The sequence below is a fragment of the Lampetra fluviatilis genome, chromosome 4 (genome assembly GCF_964198595.1).
Source record: "Lampetra fluviatilis chromosome 4, kcLamFluv1.1, whole genome shotgun sequence".
Classification (NCBI taxonomy): domain Eukaryota; kingdom Metazoa; phylum Chordata; class Hyperoartia; order Petromyzontiformes; family Petromyzontidae; genus Lampetra; species Lampetra fluviatilis.
In genome coordinates this window covers 17,494,148-17,507,504 of record NC_136278.1, presented here as the reverse complement: position 1 = coordinate 17,507,504, position 13,357 = coordinate 17,494,148, and the positions used below count along the sequence as shown (strand labels likewise).

Sequence of the window (13,357 nt, the reverse complement as noted above, 5' to 3'; positions counted from 1 at the left end):
ATGTGCCGATTAATAACTTATTTATCTTGGTGTATGGAGTCAAGGTATGGAGGTGGTCATGAAGGTTTGTTACAGTTTTTAAGGGAGTGTCCTCAATGTTTTTTCGTGGCCCAAAGTAGGCTTTGTTCACATAATTAAGTCAGCAAGCTACAATTAAATTTGTGTTTGAATGTTTACGAATAGTTTAGAATGTTGGCTTGTGTTAAAAGACACCGTGTCTGACATGTTTGCGTACGATCTCGTTTTTGTCCAAGTGTAAGCATTGTCTTTTGAATCCCCAGGAGGAACTCTTGACGTTGGAGCGAATCTCAGAAAAACACAGCCATTTCCGCGAACAGCTGCAGGTGTCCCACGAGAAACTTCAGCACGCCAAGGCAACGTATGACGATGTACCCTTTGACAAGACGGCACAGGACAGTAAACGGGAAAACGTAAAACTATCGCACGATGTGGATCGTCTTGGTGAAATGCAACGCAGGCATAATGAGTTGACGGACAAGACACGCTCGCTAGCGTACAAGGTGAGAATTTGTTTACATAGGTTACAATTATTTCCACTGAATGTGTTGGCTACAGGGTCATGGATAAATATCATTAAAGTCTCCACAACGATGTGACTGCGACGACGATCTGTAACTTGTGTCTTCTTTATTATTTATTCATTCCTTTACAGCTGGACAGCTCCACGCTCTTCACTCTGACACGGCTGCACTCCCATTCCCGCGCGGTTAGATGTTCTCGCTCGCGCCAGCTCGCTCACATCCTCTCCCGCTCCCGCGCGCCGCTGACAGGCGGCTCGCTGGAAGGAAGCCTCCGGCCCGCCACGTGGCCGCTGGCGTCCCGGAGGCGAGCGACGTGGTCCCTCTGCCTGACTCCACACTCTGACCCCCAGCCCCTTCCGGCTTCCCCTTATATCCCCTGACCTACGTCACCAAGCCCCGCCTACAGCCACGCCCCTTCCCGACCCTTCTAGATGGTTACTCCCCAGGGCCTTTGAGCACCGCCCTTGAACTTCGGCTCATCCCTCTGATTGGTTGATGGCCCAGGCGGCGGAGCCTATCCCACCGATCGTTGGTGAACTCTCGTATTACACATGTACACCTGGCCCGTAAGATGAATGGATACTCGGACCGTACTATCCGCCAAGCTGTTTCTCCTACCGTGGAGAAACAACCCCCTGAGAATTCGATCAAAATCATTATGTTGCCAAACATAGCAGGCGTTACCAAAAAGATCTCCAAAATTCTAAACAAACACAAGACCCAGGTCCGATTCAGTACAGTACACAAAATCCGTGATCTGATCCCATCCGTAAACGATGTCATTCCTGACTTACAATACCCTGGTGTCTACAAACTGAGTTGCATCTGTGGTGATTGTTATATCGGGGCAATGAAACGACATTTCTGACCGCATTCTCGAGCACAAGTCAGATTTGAAACACGGTAGGACGCATTCTTCGGCCGTAGCTGACCACTGTTAGCTGAACACAACTAGCTGTCTTGCAGTAAACTGCAAGGCAGCTAGTTCATATTCATATCCATATTCCCAGTCTTTCACTCCCAGCTTTACACACTACCATCACTAAGAAATGTGACTCCAAGCCCTGCTTACTCCCATCACTTGGAAATTTGCCGCGCGTTGTTTTGAGCGTGCAAGCTTAGCTCCCTAGCAACTCTAATTTACTCCCCTGCAGCATAACAAATTATTTCATTAATCGGCTTAATTTAACTTTCTTATCAACCAGTTCAACTTCTGCCCCCTGCATCACATGCGCACCTCTCAGCGCACACCCCGCCCCCACACTCACCCTGGCCCCCCCTCTCCCCGCCGCAGCTGTATAATCCTTCGTCACAGCCATTTATTAGGCACACTTAAGCGGTACTTCACTTCTCTTACACTTACCCTTATCTTAACTATTAATCAGCTAATCCCCCGCCCCCCCCACTCTTTGGTCCCCCCCCCCTCTTACGCTATATAATCACAGGTCTCTAAACAGCTCTCTTTATTCACTACAGTAATTTTGCTGTGGCGGTTCCACCTGAAGATGGAGGCTTGTGTTGCTTCCGAAACGTCGTGATTTAATTTAGTTGTTTTCATTTTAATTTCTTTTGTTTTTTACCTGGTTTTTACTTTACTGAAAAAACCAAAAAGTATACTCCCAGATAGCCTGTTGGCTGATGGGATGTGTCAAATATATATATTTTTTTACATGGAGGGACAAATATGTGAAGGAGGTGAATTCTGTATTTATTTTGTTATTCACAACGATGCTAATGATTGCCGTTATTTATGGATCGTTTAAAGAGTCTGCAATGTATGTATTGATTATACTTCCCATGGTGACATCTGTGTGCGATCCCATGTTTACAAGGCACGAGTTATTCACCCATGGCCTTGCAGCCATTTTCTCTCCCACGTTACAACTTTATCATTGCCTGCATTGTCTCTCCAGTGGCACTTTGAGGCAAATGAGCTGTAAGGCTTTTGTGTTAGAGAAATATAACCTGCTCAAAGGAATTTTTTAAATAAGCTTTTTAACTACAAATTATTTTACTTGAAGAGGCAGCTTGAGCTTAGTTTTTTATATATTTATTTTCATGTTATTGCTAACGAATATCTTCAATCGAAGATATTTTTTTATCTCTGCAAATTTCAAGTACAGATGAAAACATTAAACTCGTTTAAAGCGTTACATTGTGAAATGCTTTATCCACTCACCCTCTCCCTGCTCTGAAGGGCCAATGACTACGACATTTACCTCGTAGTTTTTGCTGCAATAGTGCAGCATTAACATCACATCAAGTGACCAAGCGGAAGACCAAAGAGCAGACGGTGGGAGACTGGGATGTAACCGTCTTCCTCTTTACAGCAGCTGCGAGATCTAGCGGAGGGGTAGAGAACTTTGGCAGCGGGGTGTGGTGATGGTTGCCTTGAATGGCGTTGGCCACAATGACGTCTTCAACTTGGCCAGCGGTGACGAGATTTTTCAGTCTTGGAAGTGGCTTTAGCAGAGTGGCAGCCTAGGAATGGACCGTGTCCGAGAGGATGTCCGTCGAGTATATGGAGCGATGAGAGCAGCTTGCGTACCGGTCGGTGCTGGGTGGATTGTTGCATCGCAGGATCGTGAGAGGTGGCGGCCATGGCAGCATTAGGAGGCCTTCATCCAGCAGTGGATCGATTGTGGCGGATGATAATTATGTAAGTGCTGAATATGAAAGTTGAATGCTTAATGCATTCAAAATAATGATCATAATGTTCAGGAATGGCCGTAGAGGTTCTGATGAGAACGTACGCAGCACATGCAATGCTGATCGCTGGTGGTCACGGTGCGTGTTCTGTGGCACTGTGTGGTTACAGGTCAAGAAGTTGCACCAGGATCTTTCCACTCGCCTCTCCCGGCCGATTAATCGACAGCACAATGAACTTTGACAAACGCACACATGGTACACATGGGCTTGGTTTAGTCAATGTACGTATGTGATAGTTGTAATAGTGTTGTGATTCAAATTACAGAGCAGTTACTAATGTTTTTTTTATAATTCAAGTTGCTTTTTCCTTAAAATCACATAATTTTTGCACGGTGTCCTCGATGCATAATTTTCTTGATTAAAGTAAACATGTTCACTTTTCAAACACAAAGTTTGGTTGATGTCTTTGTTCAAATCATGACATAAAAAGTACGAGGGTTTTTCAGAGAACATGTTTGCCATCACCTTGACAGACTTTCTCTGCATGGTCACCTCTACTGAACTCTACTTCTTATAACCGCCTACAAACTAATTAACGATAAACTATATATTTTTTATTCTACCAAGTAAGGACCACTGAGCTATATAGCTCTTTTTCAGAAGTGACCTGACCACAAATGATAGCTTAACGAAATGGCGTTTCGTTCTGGGGAATTTATAGCAGCCAAATAGTCTAAAACACGTGTTTCTAAATGTTGAGTTAAAAACCGGAGCTTCTGGAGAAAAATCTAAGCGACCATGGGGAGAACATGCAAACTGCATTTATACAGGCGTCGGATCGGGATTGAACCCACGACCTCCTGTATACCAGATAAGGTAACATCTCGCCACCATGGTGCCCATGACCGTCAAGGTCACCATCGGCACAGACGTCTTATGGTTGGTCCTTGGACCGTAATGGCACCACTCTCTTCACAGCCTCCCATTTGGAGCTTCTATTACATGCCCAGAGAGATGGAAATCTGAAGTGGCTGAGTCTGGGTTCTTCCGAATGTCCCAGATCATTCCAGCCAAGCTTTCTCAATGTTCCCGTACGGTATGTGAGTGTCCATGGGGGGCGGGGGTGCACTTTGGGTGTCTCGCGTTGCCGGCCACACGCTCGGATATCCGCCATTAAAAGGGAAACCGTGTTGCGCGTGAATTTCGCCGTCTAGAAGTGCTCCGCATGCTGCTTGAAAACCAGCTTTACCGGCAGCCACTCAAGCAGCACCTATGCACTAGACTCGGCAATGTACGCATTCAAGGTTCAGCTCCCTAGTCCTGGAACATTGTTATAAGTTATATCAGTCACGACCAGTTATATATTTTCACATGCATTAACATCACGGTTAACCAGCATCGGTTCATGCAAGCCCGAGTGCTGATGAGACATGTCAAAATTGACCCTATTTTGCTTCTGTTGAACCAATGCCGGTGAAATTACGTACTGGTCGATGGGATGTGTAATTTTTTTATGCGGAAGGAACACATATATTGTCTGCGTGTTTATTTTTTGTTACTTCTTTATCCACAATGACAGCAGATGCTTTTACGTTCATTAGCTATAGGACAGACGGAGGGGGTGAGACGTTCAGGCTAGTTGTTCGAGGTCGCTGCGCGTTCACTGTGCTGCTACTGCAGCTGCGGCATCTGGCGGAGAGGAGGACTCGTGGGTAGCGAGGAGGTGTGGTGGCATCATCGGCTTCTGCATTAGGAGTGCGCATGCTCCCTGAACCTGCAGAATTGGGTGTTTGTAAACTGCACCCTCCGATTAGCACGGTCGGTTAAGTACGGCGCGAAAGAGGTTCAGCGTACACACATTGTTTGGTGATGTTGAAGTTGGGGATGCTACTGATGTTGACGAGCATGAAGTTGGTGATGTTGATGATGAAGGTGATAATGCTGACGCTGTTACGTTTAGGTATTGATGTTGGCAAGGGTGATGATGATGAGGCAATGCAGATATTGATGGTGACAATTTTGGAATTGTTAATGATGGGGATGATGTTGATGACAATGTTGATGTAAATGGAATTTGTGATGATGGTCATGACAATGATGGTGATGCTGAGCTGGGTAGATGATGATCGCATTGCCTTTGGCGACGATGCAGTTTAAGTAGGAATGTGTTTTCCTGCCACTTTATAGTGGTGCGTTTAAGTGGCAATGTGGCTGCTATGGCTGTAGCTGTTCATTTTATTGCATTTCAATTCTAGGGAGATTAACTTTTTTGGTGTGGGCTTGGGGTAAATAGACGTCCGGGCCAGTCGTGGGAGCTCCCGCGCAGCGCTGACTTATTTTGCCCACTTGAGATTCGTGCCCGGGTGGAGGGAGGCAGGTGCTCGTGTTCAAGTGCAGGAGGTACCCACAGCTCCCCCTGGGCTGGGATGCCGACGTGGAGTGGATGTAGACAGCCCCAGCAGAGGCTGGGTTGCAGCTCCTACCACCCAGCTGCTTTTGATAGTCAATTATTGGAGAGAGCTGCGATCTCGGTGACCTTTGTAACGGTCGAATCATTTAAATGACAAACGTATAATTGAAACACGTTCATTGCGTCACAGTATACGTTTCAATTACACTTAGCGGAATATATTACATTAATAATGATGTACAACATAAAACGTTCAGTGATTTGCTGCTCAAACGAGCCAATATTTTGTGCTCATCTGAGATCAGTGGGGGAAATTCCACGTTGCGAGACTCCGTTTATTTCCTCCACAAAGTGGTACCCAATTTAATAACCCTGGAGGCCTGAGCGTTGATGGGCTTCGTCAATCCCAAACCAGAATGTGAGCTCGCACGTCCCGATTAGCCGTTTGCTCCGTGGCTTAGCCACCTGGTCCTTTGGTCAATTCACTACTGGATGAAAGCCTTCCCCAGCGATGACGGTCACGATCATACTTCACCACGCCGCTCAGTGCGGGTGGGTGAAGAGGGATGCCCGGGATCGGTTCGGAGATTTAATACACCACTGATGATGGCCATGGCTGGGGATCGAACTCTGGTTACCTGTTTCATAGTGCAGTGCGCTCACCGCTCTGCCACCACCCCGCTCCTATGATAACACTCACCCTTACGGTTGCGTGAGTTTTTATACAGACATCTGTGTTCATTTATGCGAAAGGCAGCAGCAGGCAGCTGATGCAATCCGAGACGGACGTTGGTGTTTGGCGGAGGCTACGTCACGGAAACACAACAGGATGCAAATTAGCGTCTGGCTCCCAAGATCCAATACATCGATACAGTCGCATTCATTTTGGTTTATTGTGGTTTGCGCAAAAGCAGATGAAGACAAACAATTAAAATAATGCTACGTTACCAGATGTATTAATTAGCTTTAACGTTGCCCTCACATCCATTGTAGTATGCACGTAGATGATATATTTGAGTTATTTCTGTAGGGAGCAACACATCTATTATCAGTTCACAATGACTCGTTTATTATGCGTAGCATGGTGGTCGTGAGATCGTAACCGCAATTCTCACTTGGAAGATTAGATACGGGCGCCGTGTATGCACATGCTCGGGGCACTTGTCTGTAGATATGTCGCTGGCGCATAGGTATGACAGTGGTTTGTAGGTATGGCACTGGGTTGTAGGTATGGCACTGGTCTGTAGGTATGCCAATGTCATGCCTGCGGAAATGCTGAGAGATTCTTGGTTGTTTTGCAAGTAGCTGGAAGGTATCTACCTACTTTTATTTTTAAACCACAGGTTTATGTCAATCCACTGCTGGATGACGGTCTCCCCCACCCTGTGCAAGTCTTGGGGTGTGTTCGACCATACTTCACCACGCTGATCATGGCAGGCAGGTTTAGCCTTGACTCGCACACTGATCGAGTCACCGGGTTCCTAATACAGGGTACCAACCACGGGGTATTTCTGCCATTCGAGGGCAGCAACGGAGTAATATGGTAACTTGTCCCACTCATTGTACCTTAAATGAGTGTGCAGACTTCAGTGATGTCACTGTGCTTTGTAATGAACTATAACGTCGAGGGCCCCCTTTGGCGGTGGTATGTGCACAAGCGCAGTCTTTCAAGTTACAGTAGTTTGTTGACAACTCGAGAGACCAGCAATCTCATTTACGGGAGTGACCTGGAGTAAAATGCCACGTGCCACATTTTGTCCAGAGCGCTGCCGTACGATGGACGACAAATGTATCAGGCTAACGTTTTGGGCAATGGTCCTTTGCCAGAGAGGGAGAGAGCGGAGAGAGATTGACTGAACCTGCGTTGGAGATTGCGCTGCGCATTGTGGGTCCCGGAGCAATTTGGGTCATTGTAGTACAGCGAAAGAGCGCTGAGTTCATGTACTGTGTGTGTGCAATTGTCCACGTTTATAATGTTTAGATATTGAGAATGCTAAATTTAAAACCGCACAATAATCAAGTCTGTTGTGTTAATTAAAAACATAATTTCAAAGTATTATAAAAAAAAAAATTGCACAGTGTGAGGCTCTGAGAAAACTGGGACACTTCAAAGTGTGAGGCAGTGGCCCAGCTATTGACAAATGTAGACAACACCACGCCATCATGAACATCGTTGTGCAGGATATCAGCAACAAAATAAAGAAGCAGACGTACGGATCCTCCCCGTGTGTCTTCCGATATTTATTTAAAATAGTACACATCTCATCAGCCACATGTCCTTCTGAAATACACTGCCAGAAGGCCGTGTGGCTGATGGGATGTGTAACATTCTTAGTGTATGTGGAGAGACAAATATGGGAAGCACATGCTCTGCTCGTTCGTGTGATTGACAAACGCGATGTGTCCACTGTAGGGGAAAGCCACTGCCTTCGGGTCCAGAAGCTTCCAACCCTTCATCTTGTGTTGTGCTTCATATAATTTTGCATCGACCTTCGTCTCATATCTAACATACGGGGGTCCTTGCCAACGCTGTAAAATCTGGCGGTTCACCAGCGTTGGCTCAAGCAAGCCTGACTGCTGAGAAGACACTCAATGTTGACGTCAGTCCCCAGTTTGCTTGTACTGTGTACACAAATGCTGTTAAATTATGCGCTCTCAACAATGCCGTGCTGTTGACGGGACTTGTGAAACATACTCATACTTGTCTGCTTGATTCTGTTTTAACGTGTCTGTCTATATATTCATATCTCTTCTGCAGTGAGAGGCCATGCTTGTATAATTTGTATATGACATTAATGCACAGGTGCCTTTAGATCTCGTGTAAGAGCCTCCTTGTCTCACTCCTTATTTGTATTTTTTTTGCTTTCTTAAGAAAACACATCTGTGTAACTGGTCCATCTCAACAAATGGGTGTGTTTTATATATATGTAACTTAAGCATATTTCTAATTTAAGAATTACAGTATTGGTTTGTAATAGCTCGGATAATTGCATCAGTTTCCACTGACACAAGTGTCTTCAGATTTTACAGAAGCTGGGCTCCTCTCTGACTGACCCCTCACAACCTCCACACTCCTCGTGGCACTGCTGTACTCGGGTTATTATTTTTCTTATAACAATCAAAAACTCCGGCTCTATTCCACTCTGCATAGGCCGAGTGAATTCGTACTCAATGAGCAATTAGACGCTGCTGATATCCTGCTTACAGCCCTCGAATCAGTGGTGGGAACTCCAGCGTCCTAAGGCAGGGTTGAGTCTACCCATAAGAAAACTACTGTTGACTTCCCCACAGCGCGGTATCAATTTTATTGACCCCAGTGGGATGATGGGCCGAGAACTCCCAACCAGGATTCGAACTCACAATTTCCCGAATGAGAGCCGCCCGATCCACCAGGCCGTGTGAACTGTCGGAATGGAAATATGTACGAACGTCATCGTTTCCCTTCCATTCTAAACCTATTTTACTTTGGCCAGTTAGGAGCACATCGGAATAAGCAGAAGTGTCACGAAGGTCGCTGTTTTTTAGTCAGAAATAGATAAAACAGTACCGCTTTTTTGCAATCAGTTACAAAATTATGGCACGCTGATCAGTCCTGGCTGCAAGGGTGTTGTGGTTGTGGTGATGGATGTGTGGGTGGAAATGTGAACACCCTTTTCACATTTGCACAGGGATATCCCACTTTTATGCTAAGCTGTAGATTCTTTATAACTTCACTCTTATATCCGTGTATTTAAATATTCGAACAAAAGGCACAATATATCTGTTTCATGTGCCTGTAACTTGTAATGGTTCCATGATAAGCTTAAAAATAATATTCACAAGCAGAGACTTGTGCTACAGGGAGTGTATTAATTAACATTGATTTATGTTTGTGCAATTTTTTTTAAATGCCTCATGTGACAGTTGTGTTTTCCCTGATTTTTGTGCATTCCTTTATTTGATTTGTTTTGCTTTTGCCATCTTGGTAAACCAGGTCACTCATTGCAAATGACACTCATCCTGGTCTCTTGAGCTCTCACCCGGATACAAAAATGAACTTGAACGCTTGGCTTGGATGCACTAGAGGCAACTCCAAAGTGAATTTCTTTTGAAACCTTGTGGACTGAAAGACGTCAAACCCTACAGCTAAAAATAATGGTACAGTCCTGCAATTGCTTACTTTCGCCACTGCTGGCGGAGCAGCCTCCACTCCAGGAAGCTCGAGAGATAGAAGGTGTTTTGACCTACTCTTCCACGCTGCCAAATCCACATCTAAGTGTGAAATGTAGCGTACTCTTTGGTTATTTCGGTAAAGTCACGTAGGTAGAAAGCAAACCTTCGGGCTACCATCAAAGATTTGTCCATGAAGCCATCCAGATATATAAACAGAGACAATTTCATCCGAGAAGATGGGTATAAGCTGAGCAATCATTGGAAGGACGTTATTAACCAAGCAAAGTCGTAACTTGCTGTGGTGCTTCCAGCCTTCCTGCCGTTTGGCTGTTATCTCCAACTCTCTGAGTTGCATTGCCCAGTTGGGTGCCTGCATTAACGGGCTGGGATCTCACTAACATGGCCACCTCTGCTCCCTTAGCCTCGATGGTTCTGGCTGTGTGATGGGCTGTGTGTCTCACTGGTGCGACCACTGTTGCGGTGGTTCTCTTGCGTTGACGCGCTTGCCTCTTACAGCGCCGCAGCTTGTGTTACACATAGACATGACATTAACTTGCTAATCTCCCTAATCTCTCTGCCTAATCTCTCCCATCAACATTGTGCTAATCTTCCATTAACACTGCTATTGTGCACATATGCGGGGACGATACTCTTATGCGGTGACGGAAGCTCATTTCATGCTCATCTCTCCCTAATCTCCCCCATTAACACAATTGACGTGCTTGCGTGTGGGGATGGAATTCCTTTCCAGCTCAGACCCCGCCTGCTTGCCCTTCGCCAACATATATAACTTCTTGTTGTAACAGCTCTCTCGCTGTGTTCTTCCTGGTTCAGCAATTCTACTGCTGGGTTATTTTTTTCCGCCTGAGGACGACCGCTTGTGTTGCGATCGAAACGTCGTGATTTTTAAAATTTTTAATTTTCCACCTACGTGACTTTACCAAAAGAACGAAAGAGTATGGATTCCTGCAGTCACGAAAGCTTCAAATCAAGATTGAAATTTAACGTGATTAATTATTTATTTTGGACGAGGTACAAACTCACATTTAAGTGTCAAATTAACGTATTTTTTTATTTTGTTAAAATATTTCACCTGGAATATCGCTCGAGATGGGGAATGTGTCGTTTGCAAGCGTGTCCAGGTTCGTCGAGTGACCCTAGCGCACACGGTTAGTCTTACTCATGCACCAGCATCGTCTGCTGATGATCTGTGGAGTCGAAAATGGCCGTCGTTACATAACGCCCTCGCAGGCTGAAGCGTGCCCCAGACCTGACGTGTGGCGTGGCTGAGGCAGCAGTGTCCTTGGCACGCAATGCGCGGGAGCTCTGCCAAGCAAAGCGAATTTTCTGAAGGGACACAAAAACTCACAACCCTAACAATTACGAAGCTTATTAATTGTCAATTCCAAGCCAAAGTGATATCAAATGGGCAACGGGGCAGTGGTCATCTGCTGCTTTACAGGCCTGTAGAGCCAGTGGTGGGCATTCTCCATTCCTATGATGGGGGTGAGTCTATCCGCGTCAACCACTGTTGATTTTCCAGCAAAGTGGCTGCTGCACATTGAAAAGAATCAAATCTCCAAGAGAACAACTGAACCACAGTTCTTTTACATTCAGTATTGGAATGCTTTTGGAACCCGTTTTGTTTTAATTTGGCCCCCGTTTTGTTTTAATTTGGCCCCAAATTGTTGAAACGGAACCCAACACAGTGGGTGAGAGGATTACCACACTGCTGGTCTGCTAAATCCACGCTGACTCTTTCAGACAGGAAGGCAGCCTGGAGCTTGTCCTTTTGTGGAGTATCCGGTGATGCAGGCACTGGCCCAGTTACAGTCCTCAGCTGGCTCAAATGGGACTAAAATGTGCATTTAAACATAATCAAAGTTGTGATGTGGATGTTTAGTGAAGCGTGTGGACCATGGGTAGTTGATACATTGTGTGGTAGTAAGGTTATTTAATTGGAGACGAATGATGTATCAACATGTTTTAATTACATCCCTGAGCAAATGAGATCTCGCGATATGCCAAAGCGAGCACTGTAAGTTTGGCGTGCAGAAACCAGACGCCTACCCTGGCAAGTACACGCTTGCGTGCTCATACGTGCACACAGCCCCTACGGAAACATGTTGGGCTTCTCCATTTAGTTTAAACATTGAACTTAGTTCAACTTGAACAAATCATCTTCTTGGTTCTTTCGGTAAAGTCACGTAGAAGGGAAGTAATAAAATAATAAAAATAAAACATAATAAAATAATTCTCTTATTTTTATTATTATGTTTTATTTGTATTATTTTATTACTTCCCTTCTACATGACTTTACCGAAAGAACCAAGAAGATGAATCCCTGCAGTCTCGAAAGCTTTAAATCGAAATTGAACAAATCAGTTAACCTTGAGACGGGGGGGGGGGGTGTCTTTTGGGGAGACACGGAGGAAGTTTATTGATTCCCGGGTGAGAGCCTGATGAGAGGTTACGACTTCTCGCGATGGGTTGCAAAAAAGGGCACCCAAGTAAGGGACACAAAACATGGACACAGATTGAAAGAGCAATTGTAGAACAAGGCGAGTTAAATAAAAACAAAGTAAGACAATAATCTCTTAAAACTCGTGCACATTTGCGCAGCCAATTATGAGCCGTTATTTATTCTCACAACGACGAGTCTGACAATTTGTCAACTCGCCGTTGAGCTGAAACAATCACAGTTGGTGCGTTAAACGCGCGTCCGCACACCAATGAATGTGTTTGCTGTGTTGGGTGGTGGAGGATCATAACACCAATTTGGTCAGATAATCACGTGGCCTAACTCGAAATGATCTAATGATTAACGCTTGCTATTGTTAACGATTGCTGTTTTATTTGACTCTGTACTCTCAGACGCCGTGAGGCTTTTCTTGACCTTAGCACAGCGTTGGCGTTCTCCAAACACACGCGGCAGGCAAGGCGACGAGGCCTATTGTAAACAACCCTCCCCTGTGAAGCCCTCAGAAAACATCGACCCGGGATGAAACCGCTGGTCCAAGCTTTGTTGATACCACAGGCGCTTGAGAAGCTTTAACAGCCTGCATGTTGGGCACAGCACATGTGCAACTGCCCACGTAATAAAGTACACACACTAACACGTGCAAAACAAAGTTTGGATAAATACTGATGAACAAAAAGAAAATGTTTTCAAAAAAAACATCAACAAAAATGAAATCCACTCTCAAACATCGCAGCACAACGCATTGCTTTGCTGTGCAAAGTTTATAATCGGTTACAGTGAAATATAAAAAGAAGCTAAAATTTTAAGAATCCAGCCCAAACCAAATTAACTGTGCAACTCCTGAGGGCTCAGACTGTTCTGCCAAGAATCCGAGTGACCACGTGCTGGGAAATGTGACGGAGCGACCGTGTGAACAAAGCAGAAGCATTCATCCCCCTCTCTTTACCCCGAATCACCATTTCGTTTGGGATTCAATGTCAAGACCGATATGTCTTGCCTAAATCGTCACATGGCCTAGAGCTCCATCACTAATTATCACCCGATTTTAATCCCACATTTTTAGCAAACATCAAAGAGAACAGATTTAATCCCAGTTTCTGCCTTTCGTTTAAAGCCACATTG

The 13,357-nt window shown here is 45.2% G+C and overlaps 1 protein-coding gene across 2 annotated transcripts in view; it reads left to right on the top strand.

The window, feature by feature from the left end:
• Positions 1–3,850, top strand: part of LRPAP1 (LDL receptor related protein associated protein 1) — a 133,323-nt gene extending 129,473 nt beyond the window's left edge. The window contains exons 7-8 of one of the 2 annotated variants that reach the window (XM_078855680.1): positions 282–521; positions 3,361–3,850. In XM_078855680.1, the coding sequence (XP_078711806.1) occupies positions 282–521; positions 3,361–3,432 (312 nt within the window). In that variant the 3' untranslated portion in view covers positions 3,433–3,850. The remainder of the gene's footprint in view (positions 1–281; positions 522–3,360) is intronic. The other variant, XM_078855679.1, reaches the window with a different exon arrangement.
• The last annotated feature ends 9,507 nt before the right edge of the window (positions 3,851–13,357 follow it).